At 57.5% G+C, this 20212-nt stretch overlaps 2 protein-coding genes across 6 annotated transcripts in view; both read left to right on the top strand.

Moving 5' to 3' along the window:
* The window catches only part of BRD4 (bromodomain containing 4), a 47526-nt gene extending 34385 nt beyond the window's left edge, over positions 1 to 13141 (top strand). Inside the window, exons 12-20 of one of the 2 annotated variants that reach the window (XM_045549499.1) lie at positions 5467 to 5519; positions 5645 to 6020; positions 6625 to 7209; positions 10010 to 10122; positions 10209 to 10371; positions 10478 to 10608; positions 10734 to 10939; positions 11022 to 11271; positions 11553 to 13141. In XM_045549499.1, the coding sequence (XP_045405455.1) occupies positions 5467 to 5519; positions 5645 to 6020; positions 6625 to 7209; positions 10010 to 10122; positions 10209 to 10371; positions 10478 to 10608; positions 10734 to 10939; positions 11022 to 11271; positions 11553 to 11621 (1946 nt within the window). In that variant the 3' untranslated portion in view covers positions 11622 to 13141. Of the gene's footprint in view, positions 1 to 751; positions 3003 to 5466; positions 5520 to 5644; positions 6021 to 6624; positions 7210 to 10009; positions 10123 to 10208; positions 10372 to 10477; positions 10609 to 10733; positions 10940 to 11021; positions 11272 to 11552 lie in introns of those variants that run through there. The other variant, XM_045549507.1, reaches the window with a different exon arrangement.
* Positions 13142 to 15602: 2461 nt separating this feature from the next.
* On the top strand, positions 15603 to 19885 carry EPHX3 (epoxide hydrolase 3). Of its 4 annotated transcripts, none has more exons than XM_045549480.1 (8): positions 15603 to 15656; positions 16388 to 16764; positions 16945 to 17030; positions 17408 to 17565; positions 17728 to 17856; positions 18766 to 18869; positions 18958 to 19094; positions 19193 to 19885. In XM_045549480.1, exons 2-8 carry the CDS (start codon positions 16522 to 16524, stop codon positions 19416 to 19418), a joined length of 1083 nt encoding a protein of 360 aa, XP_045405436.1. In that variant the 5' UTR covers positions 15603 to 15656; positions 16388 to 16521; the 3' UTR covers positions 19419 to 19885. The 4 variants fall into 4 exon arrangements, with proteins under 4 accessions (XP_045405436.1, XP_045405443.1, XP_045405427.1 ...); XM_045549487.1 differs by lacking the exon at positions 15603 to 15656 and adding an exon at positions 15995 to 16087; XM_045549471.1 differs by lacking the exon at positions 15603 to 15656 and adding an exon at positions 16091 to 16153.
* The last annotated feature ends 327 nt before the right edge of the window (positions 19886 to 20212 follow it).

The following is a 20212-nucleotide window of genomic DNA, read 5'->3' as shown; positions in this document are numbered from 1 at the left end:
CCGCTCTGCTGCGTGGGTGGCAACAAGCCCAGTGCTTCTCCCTAGTCTAGGAAGCCATGTTGGATGCCCTGGAAAAGAAAAGAAAAAGGACAAGATTTTTCTTCCTTGACCTGTTTTTGTTTCTTTTTGCTCTCCTTAACAACGTGTCACTGTTTCCTCTCTTTATAGCTTGTGCTTTGGGTTTTGGGGATCTAGAGGAATGCAGAGGTGAGGCTGTTGGCTTTTTCCCTCTCAGCTGGAGGTATGGACTCGGGACCCTCTAGCTCCTCCTTCCTCAGAGACCATGAGAGACTATACAATACACAGCCCCCAGGGAGATCAGCTCAGAGGCAGTGGACGCCTGGTGGGCTTGCCACACCTGGCTGGTGGGACAGGCAAGGCGCCTCTCAGATTAAACAGGAGCAGCTTGGGGAGCAGCGAAGGAAATGCCGGTGTGTGCTCGCAGAGGGCACACATGGATCTCGTTAGTGAGAACAGTTCTGTCTAGCAGCGTAAACAGTCTCAGGGCGGTTTTGGAGATGTCCACCCATGCTGGATCCGTGGCCTTTCTAAAGTGGGGAAGGTGGGTCTGTCCCCGCCGAGGCTGGCCAGGCAGCAGGTGGGGCTCCTGGTCTCCAGCGCCGTTCTCATGCCCTGTCAGCCACCGGGGCACAGGAGGCTGGCTTGGTCTGCAGTTCTTCTGTTCTTGTGACTTTGAACGATACATTCCACACCATTTCTCTCACACTGGTTTCTCTCTCCCTCTACGTAGGTCCTGCCTAATCATTGGACACGGACTCTTAATAAAACGGTCTTCAGTTCCAGATTCCTTCCCAGCAAGCTATAGCTTAAGTCCATTTTCTTCCGTGAAAGGGACAGGACTCCATCAAGTTATGGAATTCCTCAGAGCCCTGGGCCTGTCCCCCGGGGTGTATTAGTCATGTCCAGCAGCACACGCCTAGTCCCGCCTTTGGGAAGGCTGCCTGCCTGGCCAGCCGCCCGGGCCTCCCTGTGTAAAGACTGCCTGGCTGTCCCATCCAGCCTCCCTGGTCACCTGGGGTTCTCTGGGTGGGTGACATCTCCTGGAGGGTGATGACAATCCCCCCACACGTGCATACATGTGGTGCTGTTCCATGTGCAAAGCCCGATCGCAAGTGTGTTTCCTCTCTTCGTCCCCTCCCTCTCTTTCTGGGACTCTGGACCCTAACTGCTTCCCTCCCGGACCTCGCAGTGACGTTAGCCCAGGAGAGCTCTCGTTCAGTGTGAGGAAGAACACTCTGGCCTCTAGAGCTGTTCCATGAGGAGTGCGTGCTTTAGCAGTGAGGCCACTGGGCCTCGAAGGCTCGGTGGGGCTGTCCTCACAATATGCCTTCTGTCTGGTGTCCTGTGAGGCTTGAGCCACGGCTGACCCACAGCCTCCTGAAGTCCTTCCTCTCCGTTGTTCCTGTGCATTTCCAAAAGCTTAAGTTACGTGGAAGGCATTTTCCCAATTTCTTTGTCCTCTTCTCAAGTCACATAGGGGAAGTACCTCCTAGGCAGCTGCCCATTCCTCCCAGGTGGTTGGAAGCCTCTGCTCCGGGAAGCAGGCCGCAGTGTGCAGCAGCTGCCAGGCAGGCCACTGGTGAGGGGCCCTTAGGCCCCTCATCCTCACCCCAGGCAGGGGCAGGATCTGGGCCAGTGGATGAGAGGGCGTCACAAGCCCTCAGGCTGTCCAGTGGACATCTCCAAGGGGCATTACCACTGTGGACATCCTCCCAGAATGATGACAGCCCCTGGGGCCGGGGCAGGCGAGGTTGGCCATGTCATCCAAGCCCTCCCACGGGCCCTGAGTAGGCTTTTTGCTCTAAAAATAAATGTTAGCCCTTTTTTGGTCACAAATCCAGCATCTCAGCAGAAAACTGCCTGACATAAAAAAGTCCCCTAAGGAACGGCATCTGCATTTTGGGGGCTTTTTTTTTTCCCCCCCATTTCTTTTTAAAATTGTAGTTTGTGTGTACTTCCTAAAGGCCTGTCCATCTTCTGGAACTGGAAGCAGGCTGAGGAGGTGCTCTAACTATCGGCAGGCCCTCAGGCGCTGGCTCCCCGCCTGCCTGGAGAAGCCTTGGCAGCTCCTTGGGTCCTTGGGCTCAAGTCGCTGTAACTGCCCCAGATTTGCCCTGTCCGTAGGGTCTAGCCTCAGTCTCACCAGACCCTCCCAGAGCCTGGCAGCACTGCTCAGGAGTCCCTAGGCTGCTCCTGATCCTCTCTGGGCGTCCAGCTTCCAGTCAAGCTCCATTTGCCAAACAGACTATTTTGAGCTGCCCTTTGGCCTACGCCTGAATGTGTTTCCAGTGCAACTTGGCCTGGCTGGGCTAGAGCAGGCGGGGGAGCCTTCATGCCCAGCGATTCCCACAGGACGGTTGGGAAGCTGCTGGCATTGTCTTTCTGGGAAGATTCTGCTGTCTTGGACCAAACGACAGCTTGGATTCCCACAGTGTTGGGCCCGTGTGCTGCCCCCACCTCCACCCCTCCGCACACACGGGCTGTAACTGCAGGCTTTCCAGGGATCCTGCCCTTCTTGCCCGTGGGGCTCCCATCTGGCAGAGAACGCCCAGGGCCCATTGAACTTGAAAGCTCTTTAGACTTAAACTATCACCTGTGCTTGGTGCCCCAGAAACAGAGCCAGAGAGGACAGTGCCTGCTCACTTCTCCATGTTGGCAGCCTCCTGTGTGTGGGCAGCAGGAGGTGCCGGCGGTTGTTGCCACCAGCTGGCTTTGTGTCCCAAGGAGCTGTGGTGGGGGGGGGAGGAGCCAGTCAGTGCAGATGAGGGCTCCGTTCCTCTGCCCTGACCCTGTCCTCCATCCTGTCTCCTTTGCTGGAGTGGGGCCCGGGGGGGAGGGGGTTGGCGGGGTGGGAGAAATCAGTGTTTTAATCAGATTTTACAAAAACATTTTATTTCTTTGTACAATTACCATCCTATGTAAAGATGAAATTTGTGTTGAGTTGAAGATTGTCATGGAATAAAGATCACACCATACTTGAGGCCATCTTCATGTAACCCTTTCTAGAGAGTTTTGTGTGGGGGGTGTCTTGGGGCTGGTCTGTTGTGAAGCTTTGCACTTCCCATCTTGTCTTCTTCTTGGTAACTCTGACACGAAGCTCGGGCCACATGAGCCAGACAGGGCTGCCCTCAAACTGGCACCAGCACCCCTTGGCCCCCACCACCAGCCCCTTAGTCATCTCATCCTGGAGGCTGCCCTGTGCCTCCTGCCTTCTCTCCCCACTCCAGGCCTGCCCTACCCAGGTGCCCCAGTGTTTCCAAGGGGCCCTGGAGATGAGCCCTGGGATACTCCCTGTGACCTTTCCAAGGCAGCCAAGACACACTGCCTGGAACCCCCAGAGGCCCCACACTGTGCTTTGCCCCCATGTCTTCTGCGGCCTCTCCTCGCAGCCTGCAGACAGATAACGAGGGGTCAGAGCAACCACCCCTCTTTTATCATGGGAAAAAACAAGGCTTCCTCTAAGGCCATGAGACGCTGACCCTGGGTTCCCCCCTTTCCCCCCCCAAACCTTCTCCCCATGACTTGGTGGCGACTGGGCACATCTCTGAGGCCTCTCCTGGTCACACTTCACATAGTGGCCCTGCTATTCCCCCTAGCTTCCTTCCTTTGTTCCCTGGGTCCCCTCACAGGTATGCCCAGCATGCAAGCAGCTGTCCCAGCCATCCTGGGATAAGAGCCTGTCCTAGAGGAGCCCCGGCCTCCCCTACGTCCCTGGCTCAGTGGCCTCAGCTGCTGTGAGGCATCAGGGCTCTGTGGACTGGGCCTCCCCTGGTGTGCAGGGTCCTGGTCCTGGGGCCTCTGCAGCCAGTGCTCCTCTCCCACGCTATAGCAGCCAGCCCTGACCCATATTTACCCAAACTGTCCCATTTTGCACATCTCCCCCACAAGAGCACCCCTCACCACATTTTGTACTCTCACCCAAAGAGTCCAGAGCCCTGTATCCTCGCATCCAGATTTGGGGTTGGGTCCCCAGTTCCCAGGTGTTCCCAGTTGCTGCCCTTTGCCATTTGTATGAGGACATATGTCTGTAGCTGCTGGGGTCTGTGTCCATGTCTTGTCTCTTGCATGGAGTGCTGAGCTCTCGCGGGGCACAAGGTTCCTTCTCATCCCTTTTTGGTGGCTCACTGCACCCCAGGAGCCATGGACCTCACAGAAGCTTAGCATGGCCCTTCATGAAGCAGATCCAAGCAGAAGTAGCCTTGATTTGGGCAAAGCATGTGTCCTCCAACACCAGCAGCAAGAGCTGGCACCCTGGCAAGGAACCTCGGGGGAAGCCAGGCAGAGCCAGGAGGTGTTTCTCGGTGACAGGAATCCTAAAGGCACCAGACCACGGGTCCAGCCTCCACCCAGTGGTTGGCAGCTGTGTTATCCGCCAGCCTGTGAGCACTGGGCAGGGCTTGTTTCCCCTCTTTAGGGCTCATACATCATCTGTGTTTGGCTTAGGGGCATACAGCTGGGAGAAGTCCCTTAGCATAAACCTCTGGGGTGGATGAGGACAGAGGTGGGCACCCTGGCTCTTGAGCACACACAGCTGAGGTGCCAAGCTGTCGACTCCCAAGGAGCCAGGACATGTGCTGCCTTCTCTCTGCAGCATGTGGACTATGTCCCAGGGCAGGGACTTCTCCAAGGTCCATCTCCCCTGAGCAAAGGGAAGCTGGCCAGCTTCCTCCTCTGCTGGCCATGGCAGTGAGCACCTACCCCATTCGTTCCTGGTCATTCTAGGGAGGCCAGCCTGTTGCCTTCCCTCCCTAAAAGTGCACACACCATGGTTTTTTCCATTGTCACCTGCTGGCACTTCCCTCAGCACTCCCGGGGCTCTGTGGCCAGGCCATGTCACATGCCAGGACCCTTGTCACTCCTAACCTGAGCATCTCTGCTTCCCCTCAGAGGACGGGAAGGAAGCAGGCCTCAGTGGACCGTGCAGTTGGAGGCCCCTGAGTTGCTACTTTTTAGCTGCGTGACCCTGGACAAATCCCCTCACTTCTCAGAGCCTCACTTTCCTCAACTGTCAGACGAACATGGTCATTTCCAACAGCACAGGTTGTTCCAAAACAGAGCAGGTTGGGGTCCAGAGTGTGCAGACACTGAGTCACCATAGCAGTGTCTGACCTGCAAGTAGGGGAGGCAATGGGTGAGGGCCCCATAGCTCTGCTTCCCATGCAGCCGCAGCTCAGCCTTTAATGGCGCTGGTGGTGTGCCGCTTGGCAGGAGAGGCTTTCTCAGGCACAGTCCCTGCAAGGAAAAGCAGCAGGCCAATGGGTAGGTGACACCTCACGTGTCTTTCCCTTCCCTGTGATGACCGGCTCATCCTGGACCAAACCTGGCCACCCTCTCAGCATCACTGGCCCTTCTCCTGAACGCGCCCAGTTTTCTCCTCTCTCCATGTCCGCGCCAGCTCACGTTTGTCTTTCCCAGAGCCTCACCACCTTCTCTTTTCCTCTGCAGAGATGGCTCCGAAGTCAAAAAAGAAGGGGCACCCTGGGAGGGAGCAGAAGAAGGTATGTGGGCTCAGGGGCCTCCTCCACTGGCTGTGTGGGCCCCAGTGGGGCCCTGGGTCTGGCCTGGGCTGGTCCTGTCTGCCTGACGTCAGCCTGTCTCTCTGTCTCTGTCTCTCCATCTGCAGCACCACCACCACCACCATCAGCAGATGCAGCAGGCCCCGGCCTCTGTGCCCCAGCAGCCACCCCCACCACCCCAGCAGCCCCCACCCCCTCCACCTCCACCACAGCAGCAGCAGCAGCCGCCCCCGCCCCCTCCGCCCCCGCCCTCCCTGCCACAGCAGGCAGCCCCTGCGATGAAGTCCTCGCCCCCGCCCTTCATCGCCACCCAGGTGCCCGTCCTGGAGCCCCAGCTCCCAGGCAGCGTCTTCGACCCCATCGGCCACTTCACCCAGCCCATCCTGCACCTGCCGCAGCCTGAGCTGCCCCCTCACCTGCCCCAGCCGCCCGAGCACAGCACTCCACCCCATCTCAACCAGCACGCGGTAGTCTCTCCTCCAGGTGAGACGTGGCCCACCGGGGTGTCCTTCCACCTTGGTCCTCCCATGCAGTGACTGGGCGTGCTGGGCCATCTTGGAAATTAAGGGAGATGCCCTGGGACACAACTTGCATGGAGTTAGCATGTTGATTCAGAAGAATTTGATTCAGTTTTTCTGCTAAGCTAAGTGTTAGCTGAGAAAAGATGGAACCCCTCTGCAACTCCTGGCCAGGGGTGGGGAAACAAGCTCATCCTGATCAGACTCCTGTGCAGCCTGGACAGCATGTACCTGGGGGATACAGTGACAGGGTTTGCCCGCCTGTGGGGCTGGGAAAGGGTTGTGAGAGTAGGTGACAGAGCTCTGCACAGAAACCTGAAGGGCCAGCGTGAGCCTCAGGGGCAGGGAGGGAGGGAGACCGACCATAAGTCAGCAGCCTGACCCCACACCCTTGCTGGAAGCTGTCTTTATTCTGGAGTCTGGGGTCACGGAGGGTGGGGAGAGCTGACCGGTTGGAGGGAGGCCAGTAGGAGGTCACTAGAGTCCAGACAAGGTCAGGATGGAACAGAAAAGGCAGGCTGGGGCCACAGGCATTCAGGCCTCACCGCCTTGGTGTTGTATCCTTCCAGCTTTGCACAACGCGCTGCCCCAGCAGCCATCGCGGCCAAGCAACCGAGCCGCCGCCCTGCCTCCCAAGCCCACCCGGCCCCCGGCCGTGTCGCCTGCACTGGCACAGCCCCCCATGCTCCCACAACCCCCCATGGCTCAACCCCCTCAAGTGCTGCTGGAGGACGAAGAGCCACCTGCCACGCCCCTCACCTCCATGCAGATGCAGCTGTACCTGCAGCAGCTGCAGAAGGTGCAGCCCCCCACGCCGCTACTCCCTTCCGTGAAGGTGCAGTCCCAGCCGCCACCCCCGCTGCCACCCCAGCCCCACCCCTCTGTGCAGCAGCTACAGCAGCAGCCACCACCTCCGCCCCCACCCCAGCCCCAGCCCCCACCCCAGCAGCAGCACCAGCCCCCACCACGGCCTGTGCACTTGCAGCCCATGCAGTTCTCCACGCACATCCAGCAGCCCCCACCACCCCAGGGCCAGCAGCCCCCCCACCCGCCCCCAGGCCAGCAGCCGCCCCCGCCACAGCCCGCCAAGCCTCAGCAAGTCATTCAGCATCATCCTTCACCCCGGCATCACAAGTCGGACCCCTACTCAACAGGTAAGTGGCCCCTTCCCCAGGACTCTAGGGAGACCCAGAGTTTGTCCTCAAGAAGCCAGAAGGGTTAGCTTGTACTTCAGACTGTAGTGGGCTGAGAATCAAGCCTCAAAGGCACCGGCTACTTGGAGGGGTTGCCTGGGAAGGGGGTTGTCGGTGCTTCTTGCAGTGTCTTTGTCGGGTATCTGTCTTGCTTGCAACCTGAGATCACCCAGAATAAGGCTCCTATTGGCCCTTCTCCTAGAATTCAGTCAGGAATGTGACAACACACCGTGTGCCCTGCTAGCTGGGGAAGCGGGAGCCCAGGGGAGGCATCTGATCCACCTCTGGAGCTTGGGGTAGGCTTCCTGGAGGAGGTGACCATAGGACACATAGGAGTGAGTTGAGTAAGTAGGGTGGGGAATGAAGTCCAGGCAGAGCTGGGGGCAGGCCTGGGGCATTGTGGTCTGCTCCAGGCCCACGAAAATGGGTACCTCCAGCCTGTAGGCCCTGGGGGATCCAGGGGTACCTGCTCTTGGCCTTGTGAGGCCCACTTGGCAAATCAGGGCGCCATGGTGGGGAGCACTGGGCAGGAGCATTTAACACATTAACTGCCGTGTGAGTTGTATTTAGCTCATGTTAGTTTTGAGTCAGGGTCCTTACGAAGCATATGTAACTCACTCGTCTTTTCACCTTGGGAGCTGTGTGAATTATGTTTTCAAGTTGCATATAACTCACACACAGAAAACAATAAAAAACAAATTTTTCACCAAATTGGGAAGAATCGTTTTATTTTCAAAGTTTTATTCTATTTTCATGATAAAACACTGTGGCCCCAAGGAAAACTTTTTTTTTTCTAGTTTGGCAGTCAGTGTGTTAAGTGTCAGTAACCGAAGCGTCCTGGCTGGCCCTGGCAGGGGGACATTCCAGTTGATGCCAGTGGCATGGTGGTGCTCCAGGGTCAAGGTGGAGGTTCCTGGACTCAGCAGTGTAGACTGTGCAGTGTGTCTTGGGGATGGGATGCACTGGGCGCTGCCTGCAAACTGAGCAACAAAGCAGCGACTGCTTCTAAACTTCGCAGAAGCAGCTTGGCGCCAAGTGGATTGCCGTATGCTCTGAGCCGAGAGCAGCTTTCTGTTCACCCTGGGAAAGGCTGGTGTGGGCCTGGCAGCCGTGCAGCTGTGCCGCTTCTCACCCTGGGCTTCCCTGTGGGGAAGGTGATGGACAGGGATACAAGGCCTTCAGAAGAGCCAACACTAGGTGTGCCTAGGACCCACAGGGGCCAGTGCTGGTTCCCTCTGGCCCACTCTGCTTTAAGTCCCTAGACCCCCACCCCAGCTCCTATAGCCTAGGATGGGGCACAGGGAGTGGCGTGGATTGGAACACCTGGGGTTTTTGGCCAAAAGCCAAGTTGTCAGACTCCCAGGGAAGCTCAGCAGGCATCCCTGGGCACCCAGCCAGCTTTCAGGCGCCATCTCTGAACCACTGGGCCTCCCCTTTAAAGCCGACAGCCTGCTGTTGCCCAGGTCAGCCTCAGCAGGTGCTCCAACTGCCCTAGGTTGGAGGCTTTCGCAGTCGCATGCCTGTGAATCGCTGGGGGCCAGACCCAAAGCCTCCCAGCACCAAACAGGGATGGCAGTGTCCAAAGCGGTCCTGATGTGCTGGAATCGGAGGAAATGTCAAGGCCAGCAAAATCAGCCACACAGGTGGTGGGCCTCGCCACCACGTGGGCTCCAGCTGTGATGCCTCCTGGGGTTAGGGGCGGGCCCTGGCTCTAGAGAGAGGCAGGGAGGCCCACCACACCTGGGGTGTTACTGTCTGTTCCGGGCCCACAAAAATAGCTACCTCTGGCTAGTGGGGCCCCTGGGAGACCCAGGGGTACCTATGCTGGCAGACAGTGGCTCGGAAGCAGGCTCTAGAGGTCCTCGATGGAAGGGCTAGCACGTGGAACCAGGTTAGGTTGTCGAGCGTGAGGCACGGGACCGGACCAGGCGCAGGGGCGTTGCACAGAGGCAGTTTCCTCTTGTGGATGGTTTATCGAGGCCCCTTTCCTGCAGGCATTCAAGCAGGGGGTATCCACGTGTTAGACTGGCAGGACTTGGCTCCTCCAGGGCTCCGCTTGCTCACCGCTGAAGCTGAGAAATTAGAGTTAAGTGTCCATTGTTCCTTCCCCAAAGGCCAGTAGTACCTGTGCCGCACGCTCACACCCGTGGCTGCCTGGATCCCTCCCAGCCTTGGGTTGGATGCAGGTGGCAGGCTAGCCAGTTTCATAAAGCAACCCCAGCTCCAGGCTTCCCCCTCTGTGGGACGTGCAGGCTAAGTTAGGGAGCAGGACTGTGGGGAGGGTCCTGGGATCCCCACCCCCGGAGACCAAGCCACACAGGGACAGAAGTGGGCGCCTGGGTTGAGCTTTGCAGGGTTGGAAAGTACTGATATCCAACCGCACTTGAGACCGATGTGTCAGGGTCTGTGTTTCTCAAAGCTTTGTAAGTCTGACACACAGGAGGATCTAACACCAGGACTGGCGCCTCAGGGCTCCTGGGAGCCTGCTGCATGCTGGGGTTGGGGAGTGACTGAGCGGTCCATGGGCCCCATGCTCAGAGTATTGGGGGCACCCAGCCCCTGGGGGAAGAGGCTTGTCCTCACCAGGCTCGGTGGCATCTGGGGGGGTCTCCACTCTTTGAGCCTGGCCAGTGACCCTTGCCCCATGGCCTGGCTGGCCATGTGCTGTTGCTGCTTCCAACCTGTCCTTTCCCCCATTATGATTCTCTCAAGGCCCAAGTGGCCCTCCAGCCCCTGACACACTTCTTGTCCCCTGTCCTAGGTCATCTCCGCGAAGCCCCCTCCCCGCTTATGATGCCCTCCCCCCAGATGCCGCAGTTCCAGAACCTGACCCGCCAGTCTCCGCCCCAGCAAAGCGTGCAGCCTAAGAAGCAGGTAAGGCCAGGGCTGGGCCAAGGCCCCCAGGGCCGGCCAGGGGGCGCCTGCCGACCTCACTGGTCGCCGTGCCTGTGCCGTCCCAGGAGCTGCGTGCAGCCTCCGTGGTCCAGCCCCAGCCCCTGGTGGTGGTGAAGGAGGAGAAGATCCACTCACCCATCATCCGCAGCGAGCCCTTCAGCCCCTCGCTGCGGCCGGAGCCCCCCAAGCACCCGGAGAGCATCAAGGCCCCCGTCCACCTGCCCCAGCGTGAGTGCTCTCCCTGCCCACAGCTGGGACTCAGGCCCCCAGACCCACTGGACATGAGCTTGCTATGGGGCTGGTGGCCCAGGCCCTTGGGCTCTTTGTGTTCCAGGGCCAGAGATGAAGCCTGGGGACGTTGGGAGGCCTGTGATCCGGCCCCCTGAGCAGAACGCACCCCCGCCAGGGGCCCCTGACAAGGATAAACAGAAACAGGAGCCGAAAACTCCAGTTGCACCCAAAAAGGTAGGGACAGTAGGCCCGTGGGTGCTCCTGCCCCTTGACCCAGGACCCATGGTGGGCATGTCCTCCTGCCATCGCCTTCAGGCACAGCAGGCCCCTCACCTGCCCCTGGCCTCTCTGCCCCGCAGGACCTGAAAATCAAGAACATGGGCTCCTGGGCCAGCCTGGTGCAGAAGCATCCAACCACCCCATCCTCCACAGCCAAGTCATCGAGCGACAGCTTCGAGCAGTTCCGCCGAGCTGCTCGGGAGAAGGAGGAGCGTGAGAAGGCCCTGAAGGCGCAGGCTGAGCACGCGGAGAAGGAGAAGGAGCGGCTGCGGCAGGAGCGCATGAGGTGGGCAGGGCTCCGCGTGAGACGTGGGACTCCTTGGGTTACACTGGGGGCCCCCGAGGCTGACAGGCCCTGCTCTGCCCAGGAGCCGAGAGGACGAAGACGCACTGGAGCAGGCCCGGCGGGCCCATGAGGAGGCACGCCGGCGCCAGGAGCAGCAGCAGCAGCAGCAGCAGCGGCAGGAGCAGCAGCAGCAGCAGCAGCAACAGGCAGCTGCGGTGGCCGCTGCTGCCGCTGCCCCCCCTCAGGCCCAAAGCTCCCAGCCCCAGTCCATGCTGGACCAGCAGAGGGAGCTGGCCCGGAAGCGGGAGCAGGAGCGAAGGCGCCGGGAAGCAGTGAGTCGGGGGGGCCACAGTGGAGACTGTTGGGCAGGGGTCTACCCCAGAGGGCTGGGAATGGGGACCTGGGGCTTGGAGAGGGTGTGGAGCCAGGGACCCCAGGCCCTGCTGGTCTGCAGTCAGCCTTCAGGCTCAGCGTGATGGCCTCGTGCCACGAGGGTGCAGGGTGGGCACTGAGGGAACAGTCCCTGGGAGGTCTGAGGGCCACTGCAGCAACAGGGGCAGTTGGTGGCTAGGTCACCCCACCTCACTCCCTCCCTTCTTCCTCTTTCCTTCAGATGGCAGCTACCATTGACATGAATTTCCAGAGTGATCTATTGTCAATATTTGAAGAAAATCTTTTCTGAGAGCACCTAGGTGGCTTCTGACTTTGATTTTCTGGCAAAACGTTGACTTTCCATAGTGTTAGGGGCGGCGGTGGAGGCGGTAGCAGCAGCCAGGGAGTGTCTCTGGGCCTGGCCCTCCTGCATGCTATGCCTGGGGCAGGCCTGATGGGCAGCTGAGGATCACAGAGCCTGTCTGCCTTACGGCCAGCTGGACAGACGTCCTGCCACCCGCCACCCCCTCACAGGACGTCAGCTCAGAGCACGCCTCGTTATGAGCAAGTGCCGGCCGGACCCAAACCCTGCGTCCCCACATGGGGGTCAGAGGCCCTTCTTTCCGCCAAATGTCTACACAGTATACACAGGACATCGTTGCTGCCGCCACCATGACTGGTTTTCTGTCCCCGAGAACATGACGTTTGCAACGTCCCGCCCACCGGGAGTTCTTCCCCACACCCCAGCCATTGCCGCTCACTCCCAGGAGACCAGGGCAGGCCCACGTGGGCTGGAGGCGGGCGAGGCTGGCCCACCCCCTTGCTGGCACTGACTTTGCCTTGAACAGATCCCACCCCTCCCCTCCCCCCACAAGCCTTTAATTGAGAGCCACTCTCTGTAAGTGTTCGCTTGTGCAAAAGGGAACAGTGCCGTGGAGGTGTGTGTGTCCATGGCAATTTGGGGCGAGGTGACTGCCCCGAGTGTGTGTGGGCAGGCCCCGCCCGGGGAGTGAGGCCACCAACCAAAGTCAGTTCCTTCCCACCTGTGTTTCTGGTTTTTTTTTTTTTTCTATATATATATTTTTTGTTGGATTCTATTTTATTTTTAATTTTCTCTTCTCCTCCAGACACAATGGCACTGCTTATCTCCGAAATGGCGTGATCGTCTCCTCATTGAGTGGCGGCTACCACCGCGCTGTGGGTAGTGTGTGACCGTGGCTGTACTGTATAGTGAACATAGTTGGCATATCTTTGTTTGAAGTTTGTTGGTGACTCCACCAAACTGGTGTAAAAAAAAAAAAAAAACTCAAAAAAAATCGACAAAAAAAAAACAAAACACAAAATGCAAAAAAACAAAACAAAAAAAACTGCTTATATTTTACTCAGTTTCAGACTTTATTAGTCTATTTTTAATTATTAAACCAGAAAGCTGCAGTTTCTTTTATTTCTCTTCCTTCCCTACCCCCTCATTCGTTGGCTTCTTTGTTTTTTAATGTCAAATCTGTTTGAGTTGTTTTTTACCAATAAAGGAAGGGCCAGGGGACAAGGTAGGCACCAGGCGCTGGGGGAGGGGGGGGCTGCAGACTGAGGCAGGTTTCCCCGCCCTGTGCCCGGCCCCAACTAGCCGGCTGCTCCTGCCCACGCTTTTTTTTAATTTTATAATTGGAGCCCTTGGTGAGGTTATGCGTGCCATGAGAACCCACTCTACACCACAACGCTGGTGCCTCAGTGTTGGCCAAACTCTGGAGTCGCTGACTGGTTTGACTTTCATACGGTGAATATGCATTTGGTCTGTACTGATCATGGAATAAACACATCTCTCTTTTTTAATGCTGGCGTCTCCCTGACATTTCTTTGTGAACCAACTGTTGCCTAGGCTAGGCCCAGGGCCCCCCTGGACCCCAGACCACCTCTATAATAATTACCACCAAGAGCTACCTAGCCTCTCTCCCTTGGCCTGTCCCTGCTTTCCCTGGGCAGGAGCTGCTCAGGCTAGTAGCAGCCACCCCAAGCTGAAGCTGTGACATGGAGCCCAAGTTCCCGTTCTGTGGACCCTGGCCTGGGTGGGTGACATGCTCCAGCAGAACCCTGGCCAAACTCCAGACAGTATTCTTCCCTTTCACCCTCCTCTGTCGTGGTCCTCCACTCACCAAAGGACTTGGGCCACTTCTCCTACCTTGCTTGCCTCTACCTAACTCCTTTCATTTAAGCTCAGGGCTAACCAGATATTCTTAGGTAAGTGTACAGCCCCTAAATAGGATCCTCGTCCCCCACGCACATACACACACGCACACGTTCCTGCCTGAGAAAGCCCACGGTTGGCCTCCTGGCCAGCCGTGCCTGTGTGCCCACCCACCTGTATGCACATGCCCTAGCCACAAGGCACAGGTGGCGCTCAAGAACAGCCCCCTAGGATGTAAGATACAAGTGTATAATTTATATGTATCCAGAGACAGACAAACATTTCTAGCACTGTTTATTAACGTACATCCCCCCTTTTCAGCCTGAAAGGCCCTTTATTGTCTTGTGTTTAGATCTGCCAAACCTCCCAGCGAGGGGCCCCCCACTTCCTTGACGTCCCTACCCACCCAGGCACTTCCTCATATACCACTGTGCTGGTTCAAGTGTGACATATTTGGGTTCTTTGGGGTTTCTTCCATTTCATCCCACCCCCTGGTTTTTGTTCCTTGTTTTGTTCAAAAACTTCCCCAGGCTGGTCCAACTGTTGAGCTGGAGAGATGGTTTTGTATGCACCTTCCTGCTGAAGATTTAACTCTGCCATGGCCGCCTTCCCACCTCCTTGATGGGTGTTTCTCTAACTGGGTTGTAATTAGAACTGGGATCTATTTAATTTCTCCAGTCATTTCCCAATCCTTCCCACAGTACTAGAAATCTTAGTCCTATACAAGAGTAAGAGGTGTGTACAAGCCCCCAATGTACTGTATGCACGGATCGCTTGGCCAATAATTATGTCAGTGAATCAGACTTGTATTAAACACTTTAGACATTTGTAGAAGGGAATTCGTAGACTTTTCACTTATATACTAAAGGTTCTCTTTTTTTTTGTGCAGTTCTCATTGCAAAAATAAACATTTGTACTGAATATAAAGTTAATTCCTGTGACTACTGATGTCTTTTTGTTTGAGAAGGGGTTGGGAAGAGGTGAGGTGAGGGCGGGGGTCAGTGATCTGTAGCAGAGGAAGACCGGAGGTCCCCAGACACCCACCAGCCATGCAGCCAGATTAGAGGACTCTGGAAGATCCCGAGAACATCAAGTTGTCAGAGAATTGACTTGATGGAAAGTGTAAAAGAAACCAAAGTTATGATATTAGGCTAATCATGCAAGAAAAGAAGACTAGGTGGTTAAGTCCAGGGAGAACAATGTGGGACACTGTAATCATAGACAGCTATCTGTTCCACTCTGAGATGCACTGTTTACTGAGAACACCATAAACCACTCTTCACCTTTAAGTAATAACCTCATGGACTTCATTATGGTCCCAGGACAGTATGATGTTTAGCAGCCTTGACAATAAATTCAAAGGTATATAGATAAAAGTGGGAGGTAGAAGAAGGAGCAGGAGGTGACAAAGGATGGTGGATGGTTTAAAGTTAGATGAAACCAACACAAAAAACAGCACGTCCAGTGGTGGTGATGTGAGCAAGTCTGTAGGTAATGCCCCAAGTTGGCAAATGAAGAAATAGAAGCACATTTAGTGATACCTAGGTAACTACCAGAAGATATAAAAGCATTCCAATGGCTGCCCCCAGGAGGAAGGGAGGTGGAGATTGCTGTCTTTCTCCGTGTTATTCTGGATTGCTGTTTAGCCAGATTTATAGCTTTAAGGCAAATGATTTCATCCTCGAATTTCAGGTTCATGATCTGTACTACAGGGATCTGTACTACCTCCACTTATAGAGTTGCTATAAGGGTTAAATGACTGGGCATCCCTAAAATGTTGAAGGATCTTGGGGGCAGGTTGCAAAACAGGAGGAAGAAGCTGGCTCCTTGCAAAGACTGGGCTCTGTGACACCGGGCCCTATCATGTCTGGCCCTGCCCTGCTTCCTCTTTCCGCCAGTAACTCAGTCGGCCCGGTCCTTCTCTGGGGAGCCGGGCCTGCTCTATAGGAGTCAGGGTATCCCGCCTCCATCGGTTGCTACCAGAACCGGGGCCTCACCACTTGCGGATTGGCTCCCCGACAGGGACCTGTCACTTGGACATCAATAGCCGCCGCCATCCAATCACAGCCGTGCAGGGCGGGCCGGAGGGCCTGCTGGGCCAACTGGAGGACGGCGCTGGGCCGAGGCCGCTGGACCCTCCGTTGGAACCAGGGCTGCATGAAGGTGCTGCTAGGTCATCGGAGCCAGGCCGAGGGGAGGGGCTCTCGCTCTGGGGCGGGGAGCTCCCGGCGGGCGGTGGCCGGGGCTCCCGAGGCTTCCTCGGGCCGCTGAGACCGCCTGCGCCTGCCCACTAATCCTAGCCATGGCATTGCCTGTCCCTCTTCTTCCGCTTCTGGGCCCACCCAACCCGCCATATTAGGTTCCGGTCCCGCCCCCTCACCGAGGCGGCCTTCACTGCCCAATGTTAGGCCTCGCCTCCTCTAGGCTCCACCCACTCTTCCGCCCACCCGCTCAAGCCACGCCCCCTAGTCCTTACACCGCTGCTAGGCTAAATTGGGTCCGCCTTTCCGGCTCGAAGGCCGCACCTACTCTGCATATACCCCGCCCCCTCTCTCCTGGCTCCGCCCATTTCCCCTCAGGGTTTCCTGCCCCAGGTTTGTCCCCGCTCCGAATCTACCTCTTGTGTTTATACGGCACGGCCACCTGGTGCGGGAGTCCTAGTAGGTCCCTGCCCCTGTCTTAAGCCCCGCTCAGGCCTCTCTCGGCCCCGCCTATCCCTCCTCTTTTTCTCACAAACTCCTCCCCAGCCCCCGCGGCTGGGTCCCCTCAGGCTCCGCCCCTGCACCCTGGCCCAGTTCCCCATCCCTGGCGCGCCCAGGTGTTTGTTTACCTGGCACTTAGGTAAGTCTAGAGCTGCGGCGGTTTCGGTCCTAGCCGCCCATCTCTTCCCTCAGGGCGTCCCGCAAGCCCCGACGGCACGGAGGGGCCCCAGACCAAAGGCGGTGGGCGCCCCGCCTCGCCGCTGCTGCGCGCGCCCCTGGCCCAGGCCCCTGACGGCAGTGCCACCGCCGTCCCTGAGCGTGGGGACATGCCGGACCTGGTGGTGACGGCGCTGCTGGCGCCGTCGCGCCTCTCGCTGAAGCTGCTCCGCGCCTTCATGTGGAGCCTCGTGTTCTCCGCGGCGCTGGTGGCCGCGGCGGTCTACGGCTGCATAGCACTCACGCACGTGCTGTGCCGGCCCCGGCGCGGCTGCTGTGGGCGCCGCCGGCGCGTGGCTCCTGCCTGCCTAAGCGACCCCTCGCTGGGCGAGCACGGCTTCCTGACCCTCAAGGTGAGCCTGCGCAGGGTGGGGGGCACTGTCGGGGCCACGGGGGCGCTTAGGGGCGCCGAGGGGTGAGCAGATCGGGACTGTGTTGAATCCATACCCGGGTCAGCACAGAGGCCTGGGGTTCAAGCCTAAGGAAGGGGGGTTTCCCAAGCCTCAAACCGTGCCCCACCCCACCCCCACCAGAGCTCGGGCCTGCGTCTGCACTATGTGTCAGCTGGACGAGGCAATGGGCCCCTCATGCTGTTTCTGCATGGCTTCCCCGAGAACTGGTACGTCTGGGGCGCACGGGACTCCGGGCAGGTGGAGCTCGGACTAACCAACCGCTAGGGCACCCAAGAGGTGGGGATGAGGGCTGGGTAGGCTGGGATGCACAGAGCATATAGGGCCCAGAAGGGTTGCCACGGGACAAGGAGACTGCGCCAGGATGCCCGGGATCCCAAGGACCTGAAGGGATGGGACAAAGGGGTGTTGAGGATGAGATGCCCCGGATTTGGGGTGCAGCTAGTCTTAGCCTCTGACTGAGATTCCCCATCCTTCTGGGAAATCTGGAGCAGGAAGCTGGGGTTGCCAATGGCCTCTGCTGGGCATAGGATGGAGGCGCAGCCTGGGAGCCCTGACTCAATTTCCCTCCCCGCCCACCGGGCAGGTTCTCCTGGCGCTACCAGCTCCGGGAGTTCCAGAGCCGCTTCCACGTCGTAGCTGTGGACCTCCGTGGCTATGGTCCTTCGGATGCGCCGCGGGAGGTGGACTGTTACACCACCGACCTGCTGATGGCAGACATTGAGGATGTCATCCTAGGCCTGGGTGCAGACACACCCCCATCCCAGAAGCCACCTTCCCCATCCTGCACACACCCATTCTCCCTTCCCCCTCCCCCCAACCCCTGCTTCCTCCTTGCTGGGACCCATGTCCCCACCCCTGCCTCAGCCCTACCTGGCATCTCACACCAGCTTCTCTGACCCTCAGGTTACTCCAAGTGCATCCTCGTGGGCCATGACTGGGGTGCTCTTCTTGCCTGGAATTTCTCCATCTACTACCCATCGCTGGTGGAGCGGATGGTTGTGGTCAGTGGTGCCCCCATGTCAGTGTACCAAGGTGTGTTGGGGAGTCTGGGACACTGGGCTGTGCCTGCGTGCAGGGGTGTGTGTGTCTGACTATATTTGCAATTTTCTGTGCACCTGTCAACATGCCAGGGGCTGGGGGCGCAGCAGTGAACCCAGGTTTCTTGCCTTGGGTCACTTCCCAATCTAAAATCGGTGACAGTGCACTTAGGAGTAACCCACATTCTTTGAGCACTTACACAGTAGCAAGGAGCCTGTGTACAGTAACCTACTCAAGGCTCCTGGGCTTATGAAAGTGTTATTCCCCTATGTTACAGCTGGGGAAAACTGAGGCAAGAGAGGTTAAATGACTTTCTTCTGGCAGGGAGGCACAGATAACTAAGCAACTGCAGTAGCATGAGATGCCATCTTTGGCTACCCACTGTCTATATCATATCACCTGATTTTAGTTCCTGGCATTGTAGTCATAACTACATGATCTCTCTCTCTCTCCCTCCCCTCCCCACCTTGTGGTTATTTCTTTTCCTGTCTCCCCTTCTAGACTCTAGGCTCCCTTGAGGGCAGGGAGCCTGTCCCATTCACTGCTATGTCTCCAGGATCTAGAACAGGGCCTGGCACACAGTAGGTGCTCAATAAGTGTTAGCCGAATGAAGCAGGGGAAATGCATCCTGGCCTAGGCAGCGGATGGACACTAGTGAATGTGGGGGCTCCCCAGAGCTGCAGATGGAGGAGGCCCCCCCCATTCTGTGGACAGGGACCACCCAGCACTATCTGGGTAGGAGGGTGGCACCTGGGCCAGGAGAGCTGCCTAGTGTCTTCACAGACTCAGGCAATGCAGTGGTGGCATTCCTGAGGCCGGTGTGCCTGACCTGGGCATGTGTAGGGGTTCAGGTGTGTGGGGCCTAACAGGCCTCACATCTGTCCCCCAACCCACCCACCCCAGACTACTGTCTGCGCCACATTAGCCAGCTCTTCCGTTCGAACTACATGTTCCTGTTCCAGCTTCCCTGGCTGCCTGAGAAGTTTCTGTCCATGTCTGACTTCCAGGTGCAGTGGGGTGAAGGCCTGGGGATGGGGGGAGCAGGTTGGGATTGGGCTGGCTGGGCACTGAAGCCAGAGTTCTGATATGTGCCAGATCCTGAAGACCACCTTAACTCACCACAAGTCAGGCATCCCACACTTGACCCCCAACGAGCTCGAGGCCTTCCTTTATAACTTCTCACAGCCCAATGGCCTCACCGGGCCCATCAACTACTACCGAAACCTCTTCAGGTGAGAACAGATGCAGGGCAGAAGCTCAGGAGAGTTACAGGGGCAGAGGGTGGGGGCATCCATCCTTCTGCCTGTCTGTCTGTCTGTCTTGGCCACAGGAATTTCCCCTTGGAGCCCCAGGAGCTGGCCACACCCACACTGCTGCTATGGGGGGAGAAGGACAAGTACTTCGAGCTGGGGCTGGTGGGGGCCATTGGTAGCCGCTTTGTGCCAGGCCGGTTGGAGGCCCACATCCTGCCAGGGGTCGGGCACTGGATCCCACAGAGCAACCCCCAGGAGATGCACCAGTACATGTGGGCCTTCTTGCAAGACCTGCTGGACTAGTGGCCCTTTCTCACCAGCCTGCCCAGGTGCGTGAACACTCAGGAATGCACACCCACTATCTGTGTGTGCCTGGGAATCCATACAACGTACATAGGTGGGTGGACTCTTGGATTTCCCACAGGCGTGGGACTCCTAGATTGTACATAAATGCATCTGTGGGTGCTCACATGCAAGCATGGGTGTGTGCACATGTGAGCAAGCACTTTGACCCTGGGAACCAGGTATCCCTCTGCTCCGTGGAGCCAGATGCTGGGACCAAGTGTCCTACCTCTCCTCTCCCTGGGACCCCACTCTGCTCCTTGCCATAGCCAGCCAAATCATAAACTTTGACCTTCCCATCCCTGGCTTCCACATCTAGTCTGGGTCTTCAGCTAAATGCTACAGTGCTGCTAGCCATATCTGTCTGATTCAACTTAAATGTAAATTAGTTTAAAATGAAATACAATTAAAATGCAGTGACTCAGTCATGCCAGCCATATTTCAAGTGCTCGATTGCCACATCAGTGCAGAAAGATCTTTTAGACAGTGCTGAAGAGGGTATTCATAGTTTAAGAGTAGGGGGCCTCCCTGGCTGGCTTTTGACAACCTCACCAAGCAGGGGACCCTCGTGGGCAGGCAGGTAAGTGTGCAGTCTCCTCTCCAGCCAGACCCAAGGCAGCTCCCACGATCCCCCTCCCCGTCCTGACCCTAGGCCTTGTCAGGTCAAATTCTCTTGCCCCAGCCTGGGCTGGCCTGCATCTCCCATCCCTGGGAAAACGACTTGCGGCTCTGGAAGGACGTGCGAGATTCTGGAC

The sequence above is a fragment of the Lemur catta genome, chromosome 1, assembly GCF_020740605.2.
Source record: "Lemur catta isolate mLemCat1 chromosome 1, mLemCat1.pri, whole genome shotgun sequence".
Lineage (NCBI taxonomy): Eukaryota > Metazoa > Chordata > Mammalia > Primates > Lemuridae > Lemur > Lemur catta.
Note: the sequence above shows the minus strand (reverse complement) of the source record. Positions and strands in the feature narration are given on the sequence as shown.

Coding starts and splice junctions, on each gene's coding strand:
- EPHX3 (XM_045549480.1), top strand. CDS start 16,522: ATGCCGGACCTGGTGGTGACGGCGCTGCTGGCGCCGTCGCGCCTCTCG. Junction 17,031..17,407: donor CATGGCTTCCCCGAGAACTG/GTACGTCTGGGG, acceptor CCCACCGGGCAG/GTTCTCCTGGCGCTACCAGC. Junction 19,095..19,192: donor TACTACCGAAACCTCTTCAG/GTGAGAACAGAT, acceptor TCTTGGCCACAG/GAATTTCCCCTTGGAGCCCC.